General features: G+C 47.6%; 1 protein-coding gene across 1 annotated transcript in view; it reads left to right on the top strand.

Moving 5' to 3' along the window:
* The window catches only part of LOC123739467 (uncharacterized), an 88,225-nt gene that overhangs the window by 9,539 nt on the left and 51,140 nt on the right, over positions 1 to 27,546 (top strand). The window contains exons 2-3 of the mRNA XM_045713814.1: positions 5,070 to 5,275; positions 16,575 to 17,212. Coding sequence (XP_045569770.1) covers positions 16,952 to 17,212 — 261 coding nt within the window. The 5' untranslated portion in view covers positions 5,070 to 5,275; positions 16,575 to 16,951. The remainder of the gene's footprint in view (positions 1 to 5,069; positions 5,276 to 16,574; positions 17,213 to 27,546) is intronic.

The raw sequence follows: 27,546 nt of genomic DNA, 5'->3' as shown, positions 1-27,546 counted from the left end.
GAATAAGAAGTCCGATTCTCTCTGGGTTGAATCACGCTGAGCAGACTGGCAGGAGTTGTCAAGGCTAAAGGTTAGCTGTTGACCGCTAGCAGTGGCTAGCTGACTACTGGTCATGGAATATTGCTTCAAAAATATAACACTCTTACAAGAACTCTTGAATTCAATATAGGCTTTAATACAAAGTAGCAAAAGCCGAGGTGATCCGCGGAACATCTAACTTCCCTGAGCATCGGCTCTGCTTTTATACGCATACAGCATATGGGTACATCCCATATGTTAATGAAATTACTCCCTTTAGTTCTTCCGCCACCGTTATCTTCCAACCCGAGTTCCTTGCTTGTTTACGCCTGATAACGCCCACATCTGTTCCGATTTTGGATTACAATGGTGGCAGAACCCCCTAGCTCATACAACAAAATAATACATTTATTGCACATGTCGGTCAATCTGCCACCATCCTTCCTCCTGCTTCCTCCTGACATTGGTAAGTCAGAAGGCACAAATGTATCTATGTTCTCAGCTAATGCAATCTCTGGCATGACATCCTACTCAGAGATGGCAATTGCCACCACCTCTCTATCCGGCCAATGTACTCATTGTTTACATTAGTGGCTCAGCATATCAGCTGCCCCTAGTTCCATTACATTAACTCCCACACTACCATCAGACCCAGAGGATCAGTGGGGGTCTACAGAGGGCTCCCGAGTGGCCAGCGGTCTAAGGCACTGCATCTCAGTTCTAAAGGCGTCACTACAGACCCCGGTTCGATTCCAGGCTGTATCGCAAAGGTCTAAGGCACTGCATCTCAGTTCTAGAGGCGTCACTACAGACCCTGGTTCGATTCCAGGCTGTATCACAGCGGTCTAAGGCACTGCATCTCAGTTCTAGAGGCGTCACTACAGACCCTGGTTCCATTCCAGGCTGTATCACAGCGGTCTAAGGCACTGCATCTCAGTACTAGAGGCGTCACTACAGACCCTGGTTCCATTCCAGGCTGTATCACAACCGGCCGTGATTTTGGAGTCCCCATTGGGTGTCCGCAATTGGCCCAACGTCGTCCGGGGTAGGGATTGGCCGGCGTAGGCCGTCATTGTAAATAAGAATTTGTTCTTAACTAACTTGCCTAGTTAAATAAAGGTTAAATACATATAAATAAATACAGGCTGTCTCAAGCTGTGTGTGTGTGTGTGTGTGTGTGTGTGTGTGTGTGTGTGTGTGTGTGTGTGTGTGTGTGTTGTAACCTGACTCCGCTGTTAGTAACCCGAGTCGTGATGAGGCAGCATGGCTGACGGGCGCTAGACGCTAGGTGGTTGCCATGGTGACATTCAGCAGGCTGTCTGGCGGGGAGGAGGGGAGGTCGTAACAATATCTGCCCATCAGAACAATGGCTACGAGATGGCTGCCACAGGGAGAGAGTCCTCTCTCTGTCTGTCACTCTCTCTTTCTCCCCCTTCCCCTAGAACAAATATTCTACATTCTAAAACTACATTCTAAAATTCTAAATACACAATATTCTAAAACTAAATTCTAAAATTCTAAAACTTTTAAATTCTAAATACACAATATTCTAAAACTACATTCTAAAATTCTAAATACACAATATTCTAAATTAAAAAATTCTAAAACTCTAAATATACAATATTCTAAATTGTAAAACTAAATTCTAAAACTCTAAAACTCTAAATACACCGTCCTACAGACAGTGAGTCACGTGGCTGTGTCTTGCTATATAAAGCAGGCAGACAGGCATCGAGGCATTCAGTTACTGTTCCATTGACATTTAGAATGGGGGGGACCTAGCGACTTCGAACGCGGTACGATCTTCGCTGCCAGGCACGCCTGATCCAGTATCTCAGAAACAGCTGGACTCCTGGGCTTTTCACCCACGACACCGTCTAGGGTTTAAATCAAAATCAAAGCAAAGCAAAATCAAATCAAATCAAATGTATTTATAAAGCCCTTCTTACATCAGTTGATATTCTCAAAGTGCTGTACAGAAACCCAGCCTAAAACCCCCCCAAACAGCAAGCAATGCTGTTTACCCGAGAATGGTGCGGCAAGCAAGCAAACAAACAAACAAACCCCATCCAGTCAGCGACAGCCTTTAGTGGGCGAAATCAGCTCCAAAGGTCGAATTAGAATACAGCTAACGGCATCTCAGGAACACACAACTTGTCGGTCCTCGCCACGGATTGGCTATTGCAGGCAGACGACCACACCGGGGTCCTATCAGGTAAAAACAAGAAGTGTTAACAAACGTTACAATGATTCAGCGCTGTTTCTTCTGGTGTTCTGCACCGCTAAAGAATAAAACATTCAACAATACCTAATAGCAGATAAAGTTATCCAAGCAGTAATCAATAACCCGAAAGAAACAACAGTAATATTCCTGCTTTATCTGGGAATCAGGCGCTGCCAACAGAACGCTATTAAATTACTGATATCACTAGGCAGCCAGCGTCTCTTAAACATCTCCTCAGAGAGAGAGAGAGACAGAGAGATGATAGATAGATAGATAGATAGATAGATAGATAGATAGATAGATAGATAGATAGATAGATAGATAGATAGATAGATAGATAGATAGATAGATAGATAGATAGATAGATAGATAGATAGATAGATAGATAGATAGATAGATAGATAGATAGATAGATAGATAGATAGATAGATAGATAGATAGATAGATAGATAGATAGATAGATAGATAGATAGATAGATAGATAGATAGATAGATAGATAGATAGATAGATAGATAGCATAGATAGATAGATAGCTATAGATACACATTTCTGAATCTCAGTTATTATTCCCCATAAGGCCCTGGTCAAATGTAGTGCACTATAAAGGGAACAGGGAAGCATTTGGAACTCATTTCACAATGAGTCTGGCAACACACTCAGAACGCCTCCTAATCAGTTACCTATTGTATACTTAGACCGTTTAGTCACACTCACACACACACACACACACACACACACCAACCACACATACACCTCACACACACACACACACACACACACACACACACACACACACACACACACACACACACACACACACACACACACACACACACACACACACACACACACACACACACACCTCACACACACACACACACACACACACACACACACACACACACACACACACACACACACACACACACACACACACACACACACACACACACACACACACACACACACACACACACACACACACACACACACACACACACCAACCACACATACACCTCACACACACACACACACACACACACACACACCACACACACCACACCACATACACCAACCACACACACACTCAGGCTGTGAACTGGGTTTTGAGTGTTAGATTCATCAGTATGGGGGTGGGCCTCCGATATTTAGCTGGGATCTGGTTGCCGTAAAGGCCCATTGTGTTTGTGTGTGTTTCCAGATAGCAGCAAGGGGTTTGAACGCTGCTCGTTCTACCCACACGGGTTGTCATTGATGACTATATATGGGAGGGAGGGAGGGAGGGAGGGAGGGAGGGAGGAGGAGGGAGGGAGGGAGGGAGAGAGAGACAGAGGGAGGGAGAGAGGGAGGGAGATAGATAAGGAGAAAGAGAGAGAGAGAGAGGAAGAGTGAGAGAGGGAGGGAGAGAGAGAGAGGGGAGGGGGCTGGAGGGAGGGAGAGGGAGGGAGGGAGGGAGGGAGGGAGGGAGGGAGAGAGAGAGGGAGGAGAGGAGAGGGAGGGAGAGAGAAAGAGGGAGGGAGGGAGGGAGGAGGGAGGAGAGGGAGGAGGGAGGGGAGGAGGGAGGGAGGGAGGAGGAGGGAGGGAGGGAGGAGGGAGGGGGAGGGAGGAGGGAGGAGGAGAGAGAGAGGAAGAGAGGGAGAGGGAGGGAGAGAGAAAGAGGGAGGGAGGGAGGGAGGAGGGAGGGAGGGAGGGAGGGAGGGAGGAGGGAGGGAGGAGGGAGGGAGGGAGGGAGAGGGAGGAGGGAGGGAGGGAGGGAGAGGGAGGGAGGGAGGAAGAGAGAGAGGGAGGAGGGAGAGAGAGAGGAAGAGAGAGAGAAGAAGAGATGGAGGGAGGGAGGGAGGGAGGGAGGGAGGGAGGGAGGGAGGGAGGGAGGAGGGAGGGAGGGAGGAGGGAGGGAGGAGGGAGGGAGGGAGGAGAGAGGGAGAGGAGGAGAGAGAGAGGAGGGAGGGAGGAGGGAGGGAGGGAGGGAGGAGGGAGGGAGGAGGGAGGAGGGAGGGAGGGAGGGAGAGAGAGAGGAAGAGAGGAGAGGAGGGAGAGAGAGAGGAGGAGGGAGGGAGGGAGGGAGGGAGGGAGGGAGGGAGGAGGGAGGGAGGGAGGAGGGAGGGAGGGAGAGGGAGGGAGGGAGGGAGGAGAGGGAGGAGGAGAGAGGGAGGAAGAGAGGGAGAAGAGAGAGAGGGAGGGAGGAGAGAGAGAGAGGGAGGGAGAGAGAAGAAGAGATGGAGGAGAGGGAGGGAGGAGGGAGGAGGGAGGGAGGGAGGAGGAGGAGGGAGGGAGGGAGGGAGGAGGGAGGGAGGGAGGAGGAGGGAGGAGGGAGGAGGGAGGGAGGGAGGGAGGAGGGAGAGGGAGGGAGGGAGGGAGGAGGGAGAGGGAGGAGAGGGAGGGAGAGGGAGGAGGGAGGAGGGAGAGGGAGGAGGGGAGAGAGGGAGGAAGAGAGGGAGGAAGAGAGAGAGGGAGGAGAGAGAGAGAGAGGGAGGGAGAGAGAAGAAGAGATGGAGGGAGGGAGGGAGGGAGAGAGGTCAGCCTGATATATATGTGTTCTGTCCTGGTGTTATTGATCCTGATACAGCCTGATATATATGTGTTCTGTCCTGGTGTTATTGATCCTGATACAGCCTGATATATATGTGTTCTGTCCTGGTGTTATTGATCCTGATACAGCCTGATATATATGTGTTCTGTCCTGGTGTTATTGATCCTGATACAGCCTGATATATATGTGTTCTGTCCTGGTGTTATTGATCCTGATACAGCCTGATATATATCTGTTCTGTCCTGATGTCTATTTTTTCTCTCTTCCTCTCCTCCCTTCCCCGCTGTTCCTCCCAGCCATGCACCCTCCCCCGTCGCTCCTCTCCCTCCTCCTCTTCCTCCACCTCCACCTCTCCCTGTACCCCAGTGCATGCTGGTCCTCCAGGATCATCGTTGTCCCTCCCATCATGTTTGAGTCTCACCTCTACATCTTCAAGACGCTGGCTACAGAACTACACCTCCAGGGACATGATACTTCCTTACTGCTGTCAGAAGGGCGACAGGTAACATTGCATTTAGATTTCAGGGTCATTGGTGTCAGAGATGGCCCAGGTAACATTGTGTTATTAAGTAGCAGTGTCATTGGTGTCAGAGATGGGCCAGGTAACATTGTGTTTCTAAGTAGCAGGGTCAGAGATGGGCCAGGTAACATTGTGTTTCTAAGTAGCAGGGTCAGAGATGGACCAGGTAACATTGTGTTATTAAGTAGCAGGGTCAGAGATGGGCCAGGTAACATTGTGCTACTAAGTAGCAGGGTCAGAGATGGGCCAGGTAACATTGTGCTACTAAGTAGCAGGGTCAGAGATGGGCCAGGTACATTGTGTTTCTAAGTAGCAGGGTCAGAGATGGACCAGGTAACATTGTGCTACTAAGTAGCAGGGTCAGAGATGGGCCAGGTAACATTGTGCTACTAAGTAGCAGGGTCAGAGATGGGCCAGGTAACATTGTGCTACTAAGTAGCAGGGTCAGAGATGGGCCAGGTAACATTGTGTTTCTAAGTAGCAGGGTCAGAGATGGGCCAGGTAACATTGTGCTACTAAGTAGCAGGATCAGAGATGGCCCAGGTAACATTGTGCTACTAAGTAGCAGGGTCAGAGATGGGCCAGGTAACATTGTGTTTCTAAGTAGCAGGGTCAGAGATGGACCAGGTAACATTGTGTTTCTAAGTAGCAGGATCAGAGATGGACCAGGTTACATTGTGTTATTAAGTAGCAGGGTCAGAGATGGACCAGGTAACATTGTGTTATTAAGTAGCAGGATCAGAGATGGGCCAGGTAACATTGTGTTTCTAAGTAGCAGGATCGGAGATGGGCCAGGTAACATTGTGTTATTAAGTAGCAGGGTCAGAGATGGGCCAGGTAACATTGTGCTACTAAGTAGCAGGGTCAGAGATGGGCCAGGTACATTGTGTTTCTAAGTAGCAGGGTCAGAGATGGACCAGGTAACATTGTGTTTCTAAGTAGCAGGATCAGAGATGGGCCAGGTACATTGTGTTTCTAAGTAGCAGGGTCAGAGATGGACCAGGTAACATTGTGTTTCTAAGTAGCAGGGTCAGAGATGGACCAGGTAACATTGTGTTATTAAGTAGCAGGGTCAGAGATGGGCCAGGTAACATTGTGTTTCTAAGTAGCAGGGTCAGAGATGGACCAGGTAACATTGTGTTATTAAGTAGCAGGGTCAGAGATGGGCCAGGTAACATTGTGTTATTAAGTAGCAGGGTCAGAGATGGACCAGGTAACATTATGTTATTAAGTAGCAGGATCAGAGATGGGCCAGGTAACATTGTGTTTCTAAGTAGCAGGGTCAGAGATGGACCAGGTAACATTGTGTTTCTAAGTAGCAGAGTCAGTAATTGACCAGGTAATATTGTGTTTCTAAGTAGCAGGGTCAGAGATGGACCAGTTAACATTGTGTTTCTAAGTAGCAGGGTCAGAGATGGACCAGGTAACATTGTGTTTCTAAGTAGCAGGGTCAGAGATGGGCCAGGTAACATTGTGTTGCTAAGTAGCAGGGTCAGAGATGGGCCAGGTAACATTGTGTTTCTAAGTAGCAGGGTCAGAGATGGACCAGGTAACATTGTGTTTCCAAGTAGCAGGGTCAGAGATGGACCAGGTAACATTGTGCTACTAAGTAGAAGGATCAGAGATGGGCCAGGTAACATTGTGTTTCTAAGTAGCAGGGTCAGAGATGGACCAGGTAACATTGTGTTTCTAAGTAGCAGGGTCAGAGATGGGCCAGGTAACATTGTGTTTCTAAGTAGCAGGGTCAGAGATGGACCAGGTAACATTGTGTTTCTAAGTAGCAGGGTCAGAGATGGGCCAGGTAACATTGTGTTTCTAAGTAGCAGGGTCAGAGATGGACCAGGTAACATTGTGTTTCTAAGTAGCAGGGTCAGAGATGGGCCAGGTAACATTGTGTTTCTAAGTAGCAGGGTCAGAGATGGACCAGGTAACATTGTGTTTCTAAGTAGCAGGGTCAGAGATGGGCCAGGTAACATTGTGTTATTAAGTAGCAGGGTCAGAGATGGACCAGGTAACATTGTGTTTCTAAGTAGCAGGGTCAGAGATGGACCAGGTAACATTGTGTTTCTAAGTAGCAGGGTCAGAGATGGACCAGGTAACATTGTGTTATTAAGTAGCAGGGTCAGAGATGGGCCAGGTAACATTGTGTTATTAAGTAGCAGGGTCAGAGATGGGCCAGGTAACATTGTGTTATTAAGTAGCAGGGTCAGAGATGGACCAGGTAACATTGTGTTATTAAGTAGCAGGATCAGAGATGGGCCAGGTAACATTGTGTTATTAAGTAGCAGGGTCAGAGATGGGCCAGGTAACATTGTGTTTCTAAGTAGCAGGATCAGAGATGGACCAGGTAACATTGTGTTTCTAAGTAGCAGGGTCAGAGATGGACCAGGTAAGATTGTGTTTCTAAGTAGCAGGGTCAGAGATGGGCCAGGTAACATTGTGTTTCTAAGTAGCAGGGTCAGAGATGGGCCAGGTAACATTGTGTTTCTAAGTAGCGGGATCAGAGATGGACCAGGTAACATTGTGTTTCTAAGTAGCAGGGTCAGAGATGGACCAGGTAACATTGTGTTTCTAAGTAGCAGGATCAGAGATGGGCCAGGTAACATTGTGTTTCTAAGTAGCAGGGTCAGAGATGGACCAGGTAACATTGTGTTTCTAAGTAGCAGGGTCAGAGATGGACCAAGTAACATTGTGTTTCTAAGTAGCAGGGTCAGAGATGGGCCAGGTAACATTGTGTTTCTAAGTAGCAGGGTCAGAGATGGACCAGGTAACATTGTGTTTCTAAGTAGCAGGGTCAGAGATGGACCAGGTAACATTGTGTTTCTAAGTAGCAGGGTCAGAGATGGACCAGGTAACATTGTGTTATTAAGTAGCAGGGTCAGAGATGGGCCAGGTAACATTGTGTTATTAAGTAGCAGGGTCAGTGATGGGCCAGGTAACATTGTGTTATTAAGTAGCAGGGTCAGAGATGGACCAGGTAACATTGTGTTATTAAGTAGCAGGATCAGAGATGGGCCAGGTAACATTGTGTTATTAAGTAGCAGGGTCAGAGATGGGCCAGGTAACATTGTGTTTCTAAGTAGCAGGATAAGAGATGGACCAGGTAACATTGTGTTTCTAAGTAGCAGGGTCAGAGATGGACCAGGTAACATTGTGTTTCTAAGTAGCAGGGTCAGAGATGGGCCAGGTAACATTGTGTTTCTAAGTAGCAGGGTCAGAGATGGGCCAGGTAACATTGTGTTTCTAAGTAGCAGGGTTAGAGATGGACCAGGTAAAATTGTGTTATTAAGTAGCAGGGTCAGAGATGGGACAGGTAACATTGTGTTTCTAAGTAGCAGGGTCAGAGATGGGCCAGGTAACATTGTGTTTCTAAGTAGCGGGGTCAGAGATGGACCAGGTAACATTGTGTTTCTAAGTAGCAGGATCAGAGATGGGCCAGGTAACATTGTGTTTCTAAGTAGCAGGGTCAGAGATGGACCATGTAACATTGTGTTTCTAAGTAGCAGGGTCAGAGATGGGCCAGGTAACATTGTGTTTCTAAGTAGCAGGGTCAGAGATGGACCAGGTAACATTGTGTTTCTAAGTAGCAGGGTCAGAGATGGGCCAGGTAACATTGTGTTTCTAAGTAGCAGGGTCAGAGATGGGCCAGGTAACATTGTGTTTCTAAGTAGCAGGGTCAGAGATGGACCAGGTAACATTGTGTTTCTAAGTAGCAGGGTCAGAGATGGACCAGGTAACATTGTGTTTCTAAGTAGCAGGGTCAAAGATGGACCAGGTAACATTGTGTTATTAAGTAGCAGGGTCAGAGATGGGCCAGGTAACATTGTGTTATTAAGTAGCAGGGTCAGAGATGGGCCAGGTAACATTGTGTTATTAAGTAGCAGGGTCAGAGATGGACCAGGTAACATTGTGTTATTAAGTAGCAGGATCAGAGATGGGCCAGGTAACATTGTGTTATTAAGTAGCAGGGTCAGAGATGGGCCAGGTAACATTGTGTTTCTAAGTAGAAGGATCAGAGATGGACCAGGTAACATTGTGTTTCTAAGTAGCAGGGTCAGAGATGGGCCAGGTAACATTGTGTTTCTAAGTAGCAGGGTCAGAGATGGGCCAGGTAACATTGTGTTTCTAAGTAGCAGGGTCAGAGATGGACCAGGTAACATTGTGTTTCTAAGTAGCAGGGTCAGAGATGGGCCAGGTAACATTGTGTTTCTAAGTAGCAGGGTCAGAGATGGACCAGGTAACATTGTGTTTCTAAGTAGCAGGGTCAGAGATGGACCAGGTAACATTGTGTTTCTAAGTAGCAGGGTCAGAGATGGACCAGGTAACATTGTGTTTCTAAGTAGCAGGGTCAGAGATGGGCCAGGTAACATTGTGTTTCTAAGTAGCAGGGTCAGAGATGGGCCAGGTAACATTGTGTTATTAAGTAGCAGGGTCAGAGATGGGCCAGGTAACATTGTGTTTCTAAGTAGCAGGGTCAGAGATGGACCAGGTAACATTGTGTTATTAAGTAGCAGGGTCAGAGATGGGCCAGGTAACATTGTGTTATTAAGTAGCAGGGTCAGAGATGGACCAGGTAACATTGTGTTTCTAAGTAGCAGGGTCAGAGATGGGCCAGGTAACATTGTGTTTCTAAGTAGCAGGGTCAGAGATGGGCCAGGTAACATTGTGTTTCTAAGTAGCAGGGTCAGAGATGGACCAGGTAACATTGTGTTTCTAAGTAGCAGGGTCAGAGATGGGCCAGGTAACATTGTGTTTCTAAGTAGCAGGGTCAGAGATGGACCAGGTAACATTGTGTTTCTAAGTAGCAGGGTCAGAGATGGACCAGGTAACATTGTGTTTCTAAGTAGCAGGGTCAGAGATGGACCAGGTAACATTGTGTTTCTAAGTAGCAGGGTCAGAGATGGGCCAGGTAACATTGTGTTTCTAAGTAGCGGGATCAGAGATGGACCAGGTAACATTGTGTTTCTAAGTAGCAGGATCAGAGATGGGCCAGGTAACATTGTGTTTCTAAGTAGCAGGGTCAGAGATGGACCATGTAACATTGTGTTTCTAAGTAGCAGGGTCAGAGATGGGCCAGGTAACATTGTGTTTCTAAGTAGCAGGGTCAGAGATGGACCAGGTAACATTGTGTTTCTAAGTAGCAGGGTCAGAGATGGGCCAGGTAACATTGTGTTTCTAAGTAGCAGGGTCAGAGATGGACCAGGTAACATTGTGTTTCTAAGTAGAAGGGTCAGAGATGGACCAGGTAACATTGTGTTTCTAAGTAGCAGGGTCAGAGATGGACCAGGTAACATTGTGTTATTAAGTAGCAGGGTCAGAGATGGGCCAGGTAACATTGTGTTATTAAGTAGCAGGGTCAGAGATGGGCCAGGTAACATTGTGTTATTAAGTAGCAGGGTCAGAGATGGACCAGGTAACATTGTGTTATTAAGTAGCAGGATCAGAGATGGGCCAGGTAACATTGTGTTATTAAGTAGCAGGGTCAGAGATGGGCCAGGTAACATTGTGTTTCTAAGTAGCAGGATCAGAGATGGACCAGGTAACATTGTGTTTCTAAGTAGCAGGGTCAGAGATGGGCCAGGTAACATTGTGTTTCTAAGTAGCAGGGTCAGAGATGGGCCAGGTAACATTGTGTTTCTAAGTAGCAGGGTCAGAGATGGACCAGGTAACATTGTGTTTCTAAGTAGCAGGGTCAGAGATGGGCCAGGTAACATTGTGTTTCTAAGTAGCAGGGTCAGAGATGGACCAGGTAACATTGTGTTTCTAAGTAGCAGGGTCAGAGATGGACCAGGTAACATTGTGTTTCTAAGTAGCAGGGTCAGAGATGGACCAGGTAACATTGTGTTTCTAAGTAGCAGGGTCAGAGATGGGCCAGGTAACATTGTGTTTCTAAGTAGCAGGGTCAGAGATGGACCAGGTAACATTGTGTTTCTAAGTAGCAGGGTCAGAGATGGGCCAGGTAACATTGTGTTATTAAGTAGCAGGGTCAGAGATGGGCCAGGTAACATTGTGTTTCTAAGTAGCAGGGTCAGAGATGGACCAGGTAACATTGTGTTACTAAGTAGCAGGGTCAGAGATGGGCCAGGTAACATTGTGTTATTAAGTAGCAGGGTCAGAGATGGACCAGGTAACATTGTGTTTCTAAGTAGCAGGGTCAGAGATGGGCCAGGTAACATTGTGTTTCTAAGTAGCAGGGTCAGAGATGGGCCAGGTAACATTGTGTTTCTAAGTAGCAGGGTCAGAGATGGACCAGGTAACATTGTGTTTCTAAGTAGCAGGGTCAGAGATGGGCCAGGTAACATTGTGTTTCTAAGTAGCAGGGTCAGAGATGGACCAGGTAACATTGTGTTTCTAAGTAGCAGGGTCAGAGATGGACCAGGTAACATTGTGTTTCTAAGTAGCAGGGTCAGAGATGGACCAGGTAACATTGTGTTTCTAAGTAGCAGGGTCAGAGATGGGCCAGGTAACATTGTGTTTCTAAGTAGCAGGGTCAGAGATGGACCAGGTAACATTGTGTTTCTAAGTAGCAGGGTCAGAGATGGGCCAGGTAACATTGTGTTATTAAGTAGCAGGGTCAGAGATGGGCCAGGTAACATTGTGTTTCTAAGTAGCAGGGTCAGAGATGGACCAGGTAACATTGTGTTATTAAGTAGCAGGGTCAGAGATGGGCCAGGTAACATTGTGTTATTAAGTAGCAGGGTCAGAGATGGACCAGGTAACATTGTGTTTCTAAGTAGCAGGGTCAGAGATGGACCAGGTAACATTGTGTTTCTAAGTAGCAGGGTCAGAGATGGACCAGGTAACATTGTGTTATTAAGTAGCAGGGTCAGAGATGGACCAGGTAACATTGTGTTTCTAAGTAGCAGGGTCAGAGATGGGCCAGGTAACATTGTGTTTCTAAGTAGCAGGGTCAGAGATGGACCAGGTAACATTGTGTTATTAAGTAGCAGGGTCAGAGATGGGCCAGGTAACATTGTGTTATTAAGTAGCAGGGTCAGAGATGGACCAGGTAACATTGTGTTTCTAAGTAGCAGGGTCAGAGATGGACCAGGTAACATTGTGTTTCTAAGTAGCAGGGTCAGAGATGGACCAGGTAACATTGTGTTTCTAAGTAGCAGGGTCAGAGATGGACCAGGTAACATTGTGTTATTAAGTAGCAGGGTCAGAGATGGACCAGGTAACATTGTGTTATTAAGTAGCAGGGTCAGAGATGGACCAGGTAACATTGTGTTATTAAGATGCAGGGTCAGAGGTCAATTCCACAATAACAGATTTGCTCTTTTTTCTTGTACTTAAAATGTCTGCCGAACAAAAAAAAACACTGATTTCAAAGTACAACAAACCATAAAACTCTAAGCACAATGACTACTTTCAACAATTTACACTGAACATTTTTACTAAAACACATTCAATAGAAGATCTGTGCAGATGAAAAAACTGAATTTTCTTTAAAATATCCATCAGTTTTCTTGTGATCTCGTTTCCCCCCCCAACAAAACCCTCCTAAATATATTCTCCAAGGGTTAATTCCCCACGTGATGTATTAGTGTTGACAGTGAGACAGACAAATCTTAGATTTCACCCGTGTTTCCTTTGTCACTGTACGTTCTCACGTATACAGTCATACCACAGTGTTTACCATCTCTGATGGTTTACTTAGTCACCTGTAAATTAAACAAACAGGGAGATCTATTATGGCTGACTAGAACGGATTTACAGAAGCTGTTAGCCTGTTGATCAGGTGAGATACACCTCTAGAACCTGTTGATCAGGTGAGATACACCTCTAGAACCTGTTGATCAGGGGAGATACACCTCTAGAACCTGTTGATCAGGGGAGATACACCTCTAGAACCTGTTGATCAGGGGAGATACACCTCTAGAACCTGCTGATCAGGGGAGATACACCTCTAGAACCTGTTGATCAGGGGAGATACACCTCTAGAACCTGTTGATCAGGGGAGATACACCTCTAGAACCTGTTGATCAGGGGAGATACACCTCTAGAACCTGTTGATCAGGGGAGATACACCTCTAGAACCTGTTGATCAGGGGAGCTACACCTCTAGAACCTGTTAGCTGTTGATCAGGGGAGCTACACCTCTAGAACCTGTTAGCTGTTGATCAGGGGAGCTGCCTCTAGAACCTGTTGATCAGGGGAGCTGCCTCTAGAACCTGTTGATCAGGGGAGCTGCCTCTAGAACCTGGTGATCAGGGGAGCTGCCTCTAGAACCTGTTGATCAGGGGAGCTGCCTCTAGATCCTGTTGATCAGGGAAGATACACCTCTAGAACCTGTTGATCAGGGGAGATACACCTCTAGAACCTGTTGATCAGGGGAGCTACACCTCTAGAACCTGTTAGCTGTTGATCAGGGGAGCTGCCTCTAGAACCTGTTGATCAGGGGAGCTGCCTCTAGAACCTGTTGATCAGGGGAGCTGCCTCTAGAACCTGTTGATCAGGGGAGCTGCCTCTAGAACCTGGTGATCAGGGGAGCTGCCTCTAGAACCTGTTGATCAGGGGAGCTGCCTCTAGATCCTGTTGATCAGGGGAGATACACCTCTAGAACCTGTTGATCAGGGGAGATACACCTCTAGAACCTGTTGATCAGGGGAGCTGCCTCTAGAACCTGGTGATCAGGGGAGCTGCCTCTAGAACCTGTTGATCAGGGGAGCTGCCTCTAGATCCTGTTGATCAGGGGAGATACACCTCTAGAACCTGTTGATCAGGGGAGATACACCTCTAGAACCTGTTGATCAGGGGAGCTGCCTCTAGAACCTGTTGATCAGCGGAGATACACCTCTAGAACCTGTTGATCAGGGGAGCTGCCTCTAGATCCTGTTGATCAGGGGAGCTGCCTCTAGAACCTGTTGATCAGGGGAGCTGCCTCTAGAACCTGTTGATCAGGGGAGCTGCCTCTAGAACCTGTTGATCAGGGGAGCTGCCTCTAGAACCTGTTGATCAGGGGAGCTGCCTCTAGAACCTGTTGATCAGAGGAGCTGCCTCTAGAACCTGTTGATCAGGGGAGCTGCCTCTAGAAACTGTTGATCAGCGGAGCTGCCTCTAGAACCTGTTGATCAGGGGAGCTGCCTCTAGAACCTGTTGATCAGGGGAGCTGCCTCTAGAACCTGTTGATCAGGGGAGCTGCCTCTAGAACCTGTTGATCAGGGGAGCTGCCTCTAGAACCTGTTGATCAGCGGAGCTGCCTCTAGAACCTGTTGATCAGGGGAGCTGCCTCTAGAACCTGTTAGCTGTTGATCAGGGGAGCTGCCTCTAGAACCTGTTGATCAGGGGAGCTGCCTCTAGAACCTGTTGATCAGGGGAGCTGCCTCTAGAACCTGTTGATCAGGGGAGCTGCCTCTAGAACCTGTTAATCAGGGGAGCTGCCTCTAGAACCTGTTGATCAGGGGAGCTGCCTCTAGAACTTGTTGATCAGGGGAGCTGCCTCTAGAACCTGTTGATCAGGGGAGCTGCCTCTAGAACCTGTTGATCAGGGGAGCTGCCTCTAGACCCTGGTGATCAGGGGAGATAAACCTCTAGTAGAGTTCTGTAAAGTACATCCTGATTGGCTCCCAGCAGTCCTTATGGAGTCTCCCCGTGTTTAATCCATTCTGATTGGCTCCCAGCAGTCCTTATGGAGTCTCCCCGTGTTTAATCCATTCTGATTGGCTCCCAGCCGTCCTTATAGAGTCTCCCCGTGTTTAATCCATTCTGATTGGCTCCCAGCAGTCCTTATAGAGTCTCCCCGTGTTTAATCCATTCTGATTGGCTCCCAGCAGCCCTTATAGAGTCTCCCCGTGTTTAATCCATTCTGATTGGCTCCCAGCCGTCCTTATAGAGTCTCCCCGTGTTTAATCCATTCTGATTGGCTCCCAGCCGTCCTTATAGAGTCTCCCCGTGTTTAATCCATTCTGATTGGCTCCCAGCAGCCCTTATAGAGTCTCCCCGTGTTTAATCCATTCTGATTGGCTCCCAGCAGTCCTTATAGAGTCTCCCCGTGTTTAATCCATTCTGATTGGCTCCCAGCAGTCCTTATAGAGTCTCCCCGTGTTTAATCCATTCTGATTGGCTCCCAGCAGTCCTTATAGAGTCTCCCCGTGTTTAATCCATTCTGATTGGCTCCCAGCAGCCCTTATAGAGTCTCCTCATGTTTAATCCTCCCTGAGTTTTAAACCAACACATCTAAACTCTCCTTCATTACAGCTGCTATCAACTTTCTCAACAAGCTGTAGTAGCCTAGCGTTGTTAGCTGTAGTAACCTAGCACTGTTAGCTGTAGTAGCCTAGCACTGTTAGCTGTAGTAGCCTAGCACTGTTAGCTGTAGTAACCTAGTACTGTTAGCTGTAGTAACCTAGTACTGTTAGCTGTAGTAGCCTAGCACTGTTAGCTGTAGTAGCCTAGCACTGTTAGCTGTAGTAACCTAGCACTGTTAGCTGTAGTAGCCTAGCACTGTTAGCTGTAGTAGCCTAGCACTATTAGCTGTAGTAACCTGGCACTGTTAGCTGTAGTAGCCTAGCACTGTTAGCTGTAGTAGCCTAGTACTGTTAGCTGTAGTAGCCTAGCACTGTTAGCTGTAGTAACCTAGTACTGTTAGCTGTAGTAACCTAGTACTGTTAGCTGTAGTAGCCTAGTACTGTTAGCTGTAGTAGCCTAGTACTGTTAGCTGTAGTAGCCTAGTACTGTTAGCTGTAGTAACCTAGTACTGTTAGCTGTAGTAGCCTAGCACTGTTAGCTGTAGTAACCTAGTACTGTTAGCTGTAGTAACCTAGTACTGTTAGCTGTAGTAGCCTAGCACTGTTAGCTGTAGTAGCCTAGCACTGTTAGCTGTAGTAGCCTAGCACTGTTAGCTGTAGTAATCTAGTACTGTTAGCTGTAGTAACCTAGTACTGTTAGCTGTAGTAGCCTAGCGTTGTTAGCTGTAGTAACCTAGTACTGTTAGCTGTAGTAGCCTAGCACTGTTAGCTGTAGTAGCCTAGCACTGTTAGTTGTAGTAGCCTAGTACTGTTAGCTGTAGTAACCTAGCACTGTTAGCTGTAGTAGCCTAGTACTGTGAGCTGTAGTAGCCTAGTACTGTTAGCTGTAGTAACCTAGCACTGTTAGCTGTAGTAGCCTAGCACTGTTAGCTGTAGTAGCCTAGCACTCTTAGCTGTAGTAATCTAGTACTGTGAGCTGTGTACATATTACTATATTGCCCCCTGGGATAATAAAGACTGTTCCTCTCCTCTCCTCTCCTCTCCTCTCCTCTCCTCTCCTCTCCTCTCCTCTCCTCTCCTCTCCTCTCTAGGTGCCCCCCTCCCCCCACTACACCTTCCAGCGTTACCCAGGCATCTTCAACACCTCCACAGCCGACAGCTTCCTCCAATCAAAAGTCAGCAATATCTTCTCCGGTCGTCTCACAGCGTTGGAACTCTTCGACATTCTAGATCACTACGCCCAGAACTGCGACGCCGTGGTGGGAAACAAAGAGGTCATGACCCAACTCAAGGACGCCGACTTTGACCTTTTACTGGTCGACCCCAACGAGATGTGTGGGTTCGTGATCGCTCACATCCTCGGCGTTCCCTACGCCGTCTTTTCCACGGGCCTGTGGTACCCGGCGGAGGTCGGCGCTCCCGCCCCCTCTCGTACGTCCCAGAGTTCAACTCTCTCCTCACCGATCGGATGTCTCTAGTCCAGAGGATCGTCAACACGGCGGTGTACCTGGTGTCCCGGTTCGGCGTTCAGTACCTGGTGTTACCGAAGTACGAGCGCATCATGAGGAAGCACGGCGTGGAGCCGCGGGTGGCCATGCAGGACCTGGTTCAGGGGAGCAGGTTGTGGATGTTGTCTACTGATCTGGCCCTGGAGTTTCCCAGGCCCACTTTACCACATGTTGTCTATGTAGGAGGGATACTGACCAAACCTGCCAGCCCATTACCTCAGGTTAGTATATATATATACACACACACACACACACACACACACACACACACACACACACACACACACACACACACACACACACACACACACACACACACACACACACACACACACACACACACACACACACACACACACACACACACACACACACACACACACACACACACAACTCTATGGTTGGTCTCCTCCAGTGTTGGTCTCCTCCAGTATTATATCTATGGTTGGTCTCCTCCAGTGTTGGTCTCCTCCAGTATTATATCTATGGTTGGTCTCCTCCAGTATTATATCTATGGTTGGTGTCCTCCAGTGTTGGTCTCCTCCAGTATTATATCTATGGTTGGTCTCCTCCAGTGTTGGTCTCCTCCAGTGTTGGTCTCCTCCAGTGTTAGTCTCCTCCAGTGTTGGTCTCCTCCAGTGTTGGTCTCCTCCAGTGTTGGTCTCCTCCAGTGTTAGTCTCCTCCAGTGTTGGTCTCCTCCAGTATTATATCTATATAACCCTAACCCTTTATTTAACAAGGTAGGTATTTGAGATCAAGTTCTCATTTACAACTTGCTTCCTGGCCAAGATAAAGCATAGCAGTTCTACACATACAACAACACAGAGCTACACATGGAATAAACAATAAACAAATAAATATACAATGGAATAAACAAACATACTGCCAATAATACCGTAGAAAAAGGCTGTATACAGTGTGTGGAAATGTAGAAGATTAGGGAGGTAACGATAGACCATAGTGGCGAAATTATTACAATATAGCAATTAAACACTGGAGTGATAGATGTGCAGAGGATGAATGTGCTAATAGAGATACTGGGATGCAAAGGAGCAAGATAAATAATAGAATAACAGTATGGGGATGAGGTAGTAGGATGGGCTGTTTACAGATGGGCTATGTACAGGTGCAGTGATCTGCGAGCTGCTCAGACAGCTGATGCTTAAAGCTAGTGAGGGAGATATGAGTCTCCAGCTTCAGCGATTTTTGCAGTTCGTTCCAGTCATTGGCAGCAGAGAACTGGAAGGAAAGGCGGCCAAAGGAGGTGTTGGCTTTTGGGGATGACCAGTGAGATATACCTGCTGGAGCGCGTGCTACGGGTGGGTGCTGCTATGGTGACCAGTGAGCTGAGATAAGGCGGGGCATTACCCAGCAAAGGCTTATAGATGACCTGGAGCCAGTGGGTTTAGCGACGAGTATGAAGCGAGGGCCAGCCAACGAGAGCATACAGGTTGCAGTGGTGGGTAGTGTATGGGGCTTTGGTGACAAAACGGATAGGCTGCGTCCAATTTGCTGAGTAGAGTGTAGGAAGCTATTTTGTAAACGACATCGCCGAAGTCAAGGATCGGTAGGCTAGTCAGTTTTACGAGGGTATGTTTGGCAGCATGAGTGAAAGATGCTTTGTTGCGAAATAGGAAGCCAATTCTAGAATTAACTTTGGATTGGAGATGTTTGATGTGAGTCTGGAAAGAGAGTTTACAGTCTAACCAGACACCCAGGTATTTCTAGTTGTCCACATAAGTCAGAACCGTCCAGAGTAGTGATGCTGGACGGGCGGGCAGGTGCAGGCAGCGATCGGTTGAAGAGCATGCATTTAGTTTTACTTGCATTTAAGAGCAGTTGGATGCCACGGAAGGAGCGTTGTATGGCATTGAAGCTCGTCTGGAGGTTAGTTAACACAGTATCCAAGGAAGGGCCAGTGTAAAGGGGTGCGTAACCGGTGGCAGGGAAGTCAGACGCAGGAGAGCAGAACTAGGTAATAGCCGGAGCAGTTTAATATCAAAACCAACGGCATAAAGAAAATACCAGTATGGGTACAAAACCCGACGCGCACCAGTAAACATGTGCACAAGCACTTACAATAAAACAATCACACACAAAGACATGGGGGGGAACAGAGGGTTAAATACACAACACTTAATGAGGGGAAATGAGAACCAGGTGTGTAGGGAAACAAGACAAAACAAATGGAAAATGAAACGTGGATCGAAGATGGCTAGAAGACCGGTGACGCCGACTGCCGAACGCCGCCCGAACAAGGAGAGGAACCAACTTCGGTGGAATTCGTGACAGCCAGAAGTATACAGAATGGTGTCGTCTGCGTAGAGGTGGATCAGAGAATCACCAGCAGCAAGAGTGACATCATTGATGTATACAGAGAAAAGAGTCGGCCCAAGAATTGAACCCTGTGGCACCCCCATAGAGACTGCCAGAGGTCCGGACAACAGGCCCTCCGATTTGACACACTGAACTCTTTTGAGAAACCAAAGCCAAAAGCCTTGGCCAGGTCGATGAATACGGCTGCACAGTATTGTCTTTTTTCGATGGCGGTTATGATATCGTTTAGGACCTTGAGTGTGGCTGAGGTGCACCCGTGACCAGCTCGGAAACCAGATTGCATAGCGGAGAAGGTACGGTGGGATTCGAAATGGTCGGTGATCTGTTTGTTAACTTGGCTTTCGAAGACCTTAGAAAGGCAGGGTAGGATAGATATAGGTCTGTAACAGTTTGGGTCTAGAGTGCCTCCCCCTTTGAAGAGGGTGATGACAGCAGCTGCTTTCCAATCTTTGGGAATCTCAGACGATACAAAAGAGAGGTTGAACAGGCTAGTAATAGGGGTTGCAACAATTTCAGTGGATCATTTTAGAAAGAGAGGGTCCAGATTGTCTAGCCCGGCTGATTTGTAGGGGTCCATTTTTTGCAGCTCTTTCAGAACATCAGCTATCTGTATTTGAGTGAAGGAGAAAATGGGAGGCTTGGGCAAGTTTCTGTGGGGGGTGCAGAGCTGTTGACCGGGGTAGGGGTAGCCAGGTGGAAAGCATGGCCAGCTGTAGAAAAATGCTTATTGAAATTCTCAATTATCGTGGATTTATCGGTGGTGACAGTGTTTCCTAGCCTCAGAGCAGTGGGCAGTTGGGAGGAGGTGCTCTTATTCTCCATGGACTTTACAGTGCCCCAGAACTTTTTGGAGTTTGTGCTACAGGATGCAAATTTCTGTTTGAAAAAGCTAGCCTTGGCTTTCCTAACTGCCTGTGTATATTGGTTCCTAACTTCCCTGAAAAGTTGCATATCGCAGGGGCTATTCGATGCTAATGCAATATGCCACAGGATGTTTTTGTGCTGGTCAAGGGCAGACAGGTCTGGAGTGAACCAAGGGCTATATCTGTTCCTGGTTCTACATTTTTTGAATAGGGATTTTTTAATGGTGAGGAAAGCACTTTTAAAGAATAACCAGGCATCCTCTACCGACGGGATGAAGTCAATATTCTTCCAGGATACCCGGGCAGGTCAATTAGAAAGGCCTGCTCTCTGAAGTGCTTTAGGGAGCGTTTGACAGTGATGAGGGGTGGTCGTTTGGTTGCAGACCCATTACGGATGCAGACAATGAGGCAGTGATCGCTGAGATCCTGGTTGAAAACAGCAGAGGTGTATTTAGAGGGCAGGTTGGTTAGGATGATATCTATGAGGGTGCCCGTGTTTACGGATTAAGGGTTGTACCTGGTAGGTTCCATGATCATTTGTGTGAGATTGAGGGCATCTAGCTTAGATTGTAGGACGGCCGGGGTGTTAACCTCTCTGGGCTAGGCGGGACGAATTCGTCCCACCTAAGTAACAGCCAGTTGAATCCTGTGGCGCGATTTTCAAAACCTTTGAAATGCTATTACTTCAATTTCTCAAACATATGACTATTTTACAGGTATTTAAAGACAAGACTCTCGTTAATCTAACCACACTGTCCGATTTCAAAAAGGCTTTACAACGAAAGCAAAACATTAGATTATGTCAGCAGAGTACCAAGCCAGAAATAATCAGACACCCATTTTTCAAGCTAGCATATAATGTCACAAAAACCCAGAAGACAGCTAAATGCAGCACTAACCTTTGATGATCTTCATCAGATGACAACCCTAGGACATTATGTTATACAATACATGCATGTTTTGTTCAATCAAGTTCATATTTATATCAAAAACCAGCTTTTTACATTAGCATGTGACGTTCAGAACTAGCAAATTCCCCGCAAACTTCCGGGGAATTCGCTAACAATTTACTAAATTACTCACGATAAAAGTTCACAAAAAGCATAACAATTATTTTAAGAATTATAGATACAGAACTCCTCTATGCACTCGATATGTCCGATTTTAAAATAGCTTTTTGGTGAAAGCACATTTTGCAATATTCTAAGTACATAGCCCAGGCATCACGGGCTAGCTATTTAGACACCCGGCAAGTTTAGCACTCACCAATATCAGATTTACTATTATAAAAGTTTGATTACCTTTTGTTGTCTTCGTCAGAATGCACACCCAGGACTGCTACTTCAATAACAAATGTTGGTTTGGTCCAAAATAATCCATCGTTATATCCGAATAGCGGCGTTTTGTTTGTGCGTCCCAGACACTATCTGAAATGGTAAATCAGGGTCGTGCGCATGGCGCAATTCGTGACAAAAAAATCTAAATATTCCATTACCGTACTTTGAAGCATGTCAACCGCTGTTTAAAATCCATTTTTATGCCATTTTTCTCGTAAAAAGCGATAATATTCCGGGGGGTTGTCCAGGAAGTTGTTCTAGAAGGGATTGAATTTGTTGTTGTCTAATAGTTTTGTTGGCAGGTTTCCACACTACTTTCCTTCCACCTATAGCATTTCTTAATATTACTCAGTTCCTTTGGCTTTGATGCCTCATGATTGAGTATTGCTCTGTTCCAGTAGACTGTGATTTTGCTGTGATCTGATAGGGGGGTCAGTGGACTGACTGTGAACCCTCTGAGAGACTCTGGGTTGAGGTCAGTGATAAAGTAGTCTACAGTACTACTGCCAAGAGATGAGCTATAGGTGTACCTACCGTAGGAGTCCCCTCGAAGCCTACCATTGACTATGTACAGACCCAGCATCTGACAGAGCTGTAGGAGTTGTGACCCGTTTTTGTTGGTTATGTTGTCGTAGTTGTGTCTAGGGGGGCATATGGGGGAGGGAACGCTGTCACCTCCAGGTAGGTGTTTGTCCCCCTGTGTGCTGAGGGTGTCAGGTTCTTGTCCAGTTCTGGCGTTTAGGTCGCCACAGACTAGTACATGTCCCTGGGCCTGGAAATAATTGATTTCCCCCTCCAGGATGGAGAAGCTGTCTTCATTAAAGTATGGAGATTCTAGTGGGGGGATATAGGTAGGATGGAGAAGCTGTCTTCATTAAAGTATGGGGATTCTAGTGGGGGATATAGGTAGGATGGAGAAGCTGTCTTCATTATAGTATGGGGATTCTAGTGGGGGGGATATAGGTAGGATGGAGAAGCTGTCTTCATTATAGTATGGGGATTCTAGTGGGGGGATATAGGTAGGATGGAGAAGCTGTCTTCATTATAGTATGGGGATTCTAGTGGGGGGATATAGGTAGGATGGAGAAGCTGTCTTCATTATAGTATGGGGGATTCTAGTGGGGGGATATAGGTAGCACACAGGAGGACATTTTTATCTGTTGAGATCATTTCCTTTTGAATTTCTAGCCAAATGTAAAATGTTCCTGTTTTAATTAATGTAATAGAGTGGGTTAGGTCTGCTATATACCAAATTAGCATATCCATTAGCATACCCTTCCCTGTTTCACACCTGGTAGTTTGGTGGATGGGACTACCAGCTCTCTGTAACCTAGAGGGCAACCAGTGGGTCCATCTCCTCTATACCACCTGGTAGTGTGGTGGATGGGACTACCAGCTCTCTGTAACCTAGAGGACAACCAGTGGGTCCATCTCCTCTATACCACCTGGTAGTGTGGTGGATGGGACTACCAGCTCTCTGTAACCTAGAGGGCAACCAGTGGGTCCATCTCCTCTATACCACCTGGTAGTGTGGTGGATGGGACTACCAGCTCTCTGTAACCTAGAGGACAACCAGTGGGTCCATCTCCTCTATACCACCTGGTAGTGTGGTGGATGGGACTACCAGCTCTCTGTAACCTAGAGGACAACCAGTGGGTCCATCTCCTCTATACCACCTGGTAGTTTGGTGGATGGGACTACCAGCTCTCTGTAACCTAGAGGACAACCAGTGGGTCCATCTCCTCTATACCACCTGGTAGTGTGGTGGATGGGACTACCAGCTCTCTGTAACCTAGAGGGCAACCAGTGGGTCCGTCTCCTCTATACCCTGTTTCACACCTGGTAGTGTGGTGGATGGGACTACCAGCTCTCTGTAACCTAGAGGGCAACCAGTGGGTCCATCTCCTCTATACCACCCACCTGGTAGTGTGGTGGATGGGACTACCAGCTCTCTGTAACCTAGAGGACAACCAGTGGGTCCATCTCCTCTATACCACCCACCTGGTAGTGTGGTGGATGGGACTACCAGCTCTCTGTAACCTAGAGGACAACCAGTGGGTCCGTCTCCTCTATACCACCCACCTGGTAGTGTGGTGGATGGGACTACCAGCTCTCTGTAACCTAGAGGGCAACCAGTGGGTCCATCTCCTCTATACCACCTGGTAGTGTGGTGGATGGGACTACCAGCTCTCTGTAACCTAGAGGACAACCAGTGGGTCCGTCTCCTCTATACCACCCACCTGGTAGTGTGGTGGATGGGACTACCAGCTCTCTGTAACCTAGAGGACAACCAGTGGGTCCGTCTCCTCTATACCACCCACCTGGTAGTGTGGTGGATGGGACTACCAGCTCTCTGTAACCTAGAGGACAACCAGTGGGTCCATCTCCTCTATACCACCTGGTAGTGTGGTGGATGGGACTACCAGCTCTCTGTAACCTAGAGGACAACCAGTGGGTCCATCTCCTCTATACCACCTGGTAGTGTGGTGGATGGGACTACCAGCTCTCTGTAACCTAGAGGACAACCAGTGGGTCCGTCTCCTCTATACCACCCACCTGGTAGTGTGGTGGATGGGACTACCAGCTCTCTGTAACCTAGAGGGCAACCAGTGGGTCCATCTCCTCTATACCACCCACCTGGTAGTGTGGTGGATGGGACTACCAGCTCTCTGTAACCTAGAGGGCAACCAGTGGGTCCATCTCCTCTATACCACCCACCTGGTAGTGTGGTGGATGGGACTACCAGCTCTCTGTAACCTAGAGGTCAACCAGTGGGTCCATCTCCTCTATACCACCCACCTGGTAGTGTGGTGGATGGGACTACCAGCTCTCTGTAACCTAGAGGACAACCAGTGGGTCCGTCTCCTCTATACCACCCACCTGGTAGTGTGGTGGATGGGACTACCAGCTCTCTGTAACCTAGAGGACAACCAGTGGGTCCATCTCCTCTATACCACCTGGTAGTGTGGTGGATGGGACTACCAGCTCTCTGTAACCTAGAGGACAACCAGTGGGTCCATCTCCTCTATACCACCCACCTGGTAGTGTGGTGGATGGGACTACCAGCTCTCTGTAACCTAGAGGACAACCAGTGGGTCCGTCTCCTCTATACCACCCACCTGGTAGTGTGGTGGATGGGACTACCAGCTCTCTGTAACCTAGAGGACAACCAGTGGGTCCATCTCCTCTATACCACCCACCTGGTAGTGTGGTGGATGGGACTACCAGCTCTCTGTAACCTAGAGGACAACCAGTGGGTCCATCTCCTCTATACCACCTGGTAGTGTGGTGGATGGGACTACCAGCTCTCTGTAACCTAGAGGGCAACCAGTGGGTCCATCTCCTCTATACCACCCACCTGGTAGTGTGGTGGATGGGACTACCAGCTCTCTGTAACCTAGAGGGCAACCAGTGGGTCCGTCTCCTCTATACCAGGTTTATTGTAGGATGACAATGTCTGTATTTCTGATTTCTTTGGTGATGTCCAGGTTCCTGCTCTTTGGACCAAAATACAGATGACCTCAGGCAGATGATGAAGGCTTTGGATATTTCAGGGTTAGATGATGAAGGCTTTGGATATTTCAGGATGAGCTGACCTCAGGCTTTGGATATTTCAGGGTGAGATGATGAAGGCTTTGGATATTTCAGGGTGAGATGATGAAGGCTTTGGATATTTCAGGATGAGATGACCTCAGGCTTTGGATATTTCAGGGTGAGATGATGAAGGCTTTGGATATTTCAGGATGAGATGATGAAGGCTTTGGATATTTCAGGGTTAGATGATGAAGGCTTTGGATATTTCAGGATGAGCTGACCTCAGGCTTTGGATATTTCAGGGTGAGATGATGAAGGCTTTGGATATTTCAGGATGAGCTGACCTCAGGCTTTGGATATTTCAGGGTTAGATGATGAAGGCTTTGGATATTTCAGGATGAGCTGACCTCAGGCTTTGGATATTTCAGGGTGAGATGACCTCAGGCTTTGTGTTCCATAAAGTGTCCAATAAAGTGTTTAATGTTGTTAGTCGTGTGGTTTGGCCTCGGACCAGTAAGTGCCTTCTGAGCATCTATTCTCTCTCTCTCTCTCTCTCTCTCTCTCTCTCTCTCTCTCTCTCTCTCTCTCTCCCATTTTTCTCTCCCTCTCTCTCTCTACCTCTCTCTACCACTCTCTCTCTCCTTGTTTGGTGTGGCAGGTAGCCTGGTGGTTAGAGTGTTGGTCCAGTAACCGAAAGGTTGCTAGATTGAATCTCTGAGCTGACAAGGTAAAAAAATCTGTTGTTCTGCCCTCTGAACAAGTCAGTTAACCCACTGTTCCTAGGCTGTCATTGTAAATAAGAATTTGTTCTTAACTGACTTGCCTAGTTAAATAAAGTTAAAAAGTCTCACACCCACTTCAAAGCTCTCTTTTATCGATCTGGCAGGCTGGGTTGGCCCTTGCCATGCCGTGCGGGGTGGGGAAATGGTTCAGGGGTCAACCTACGAGGTTGGGGTCAGCTCTGACGTACGGAGACGAGAGAGCGCGGGCCGCCGGCATCCAGTGTGGAGGGTTGTGGAATGTGGCTTTAGCCAATAAGAAGGCATTGTTCTGGCGGTGGGGTCGAGGGTCGAGGGTGGAAAAGAGGACCATTGTAACACAACAATTCTCTCCGCCCCCCATCTCTCTCTCTCCCCGTCTTTCTCTCTTTCTCTCTCTCTATCTCTCTCTCCCCGTCTTTCTCTCTATCTCTCTCTCTCCACCTCTTTCTCTCTTTCTCTCTCTCCACCTCTTTCTCTCTCTCTCTCTCTCTCTCTCTCTCTCTCTCTCTACCCCTCTTTCTTTCTCTCTCTCTCTCTCTCTCTCTCTCTCTCTCTCTCTCTCTCTCTCTCCCCTCTTTCTCTCTCTCTCTCTCTCTCCCCGTCTTTCTCTCTCTCTCTCTGGGACTGTGATACAAACACACGTACAGGGTCTGTGCTGTAGAAACACTGGGACCAGTGTGTCCTAGGTTTATAGCCCGTGCCATCCCCAGAGCTCACACACACACACACACACACACACACACACACACACACACACACACACACACACACACACACACACACACACACACACAATCTTCCTAGAGACCATCCCTCCTCCCCTCTCATCCCTCTCTCCTTCTCTCCCCCTGTCTTCACATCATTCCCTCTCTCCTCCCCTCTCATCCCTCTCTCCTTCTCTCCCCCTGTCTTCACATCATTCCCTCTCTCCTCCCCTCTCATCCCTCTCTCCTTCTCTCCCCCTGTCTTCACATCATTCCCTCTCTCCTCCCCTCTCATCCCTCTCTCCTTCTCTCCCCCTGTCTTCACATCATTCCCTCTCTCCTCCCCTCTCATCCCTCTCTCCTTCTCTCCCCCTGTCTTCACATCATTCCCTCTCTCCTCCCCTCTCATCCCTCTCTCCTTCTCTCCCTCTGTCTTCACATCATTCCCTCCCTCCCTCCCTCCCAGTCACCCAAATGAGGCCTTTTCAGACCGGACTGTACAATGGCAGACATTCATCTAGGCTTGTTAGCGTGCTAGGCTAATGTTTGGTGAGCTAGGCTGTTAGCGTGCTAGGCTATTGTTTATACACTCCATTGAGTGTGTCACTAGGCTCAGTGTTCTGGAACAATGTGTCTTAATGTATAGCTAGGTTGTTAGCATGCTAGGCTAATGTTTAGTGATTCTATCCACTCCATTGAGTGTTTTCACTGGGCTCAGTGTTCTGGCACAATGTGTCTTAATGTGACGTATGCAATGCATTATTAACCAACACAGGGCACTATAGTTCCCTATTACCAGGCTAGCTAACTGGCTGCAGCATGTCATGCTAACAGCTAAACACAGTTAGCCATCATGCTAACATTGCTAACGGCTAAGGAGCTTTAATAACTGGATATGTAATGAGCCACAGTTAACCATCATGCTAACATTGCTAACGGTTAAGGAGCTTTGATAACAGGATATGTAATGAGTCACAGTTAACCATCATGCTAACATGGCTAACGGCTAAGGAGCTTT

The sequence above is a fragment of the Salmo salar genome, unplaced genomic scaffold (assembly GCF_905237065.1).
Source record: "Salmo salar unplaced genomic scaffold, Ssal_v3.1, whole genome shotgun sequence".
NCBI lineage: Eukaryota > Metazoa > Chordata > Actinopteri > Salmoniformes > Salmonidae > Salmo > Salmo salar.
The sequence above is the reverse complement of the archived record's forward strand: the minus strand, read 5'-3'. Positions and strand labels throughout refer to the sequence as shown.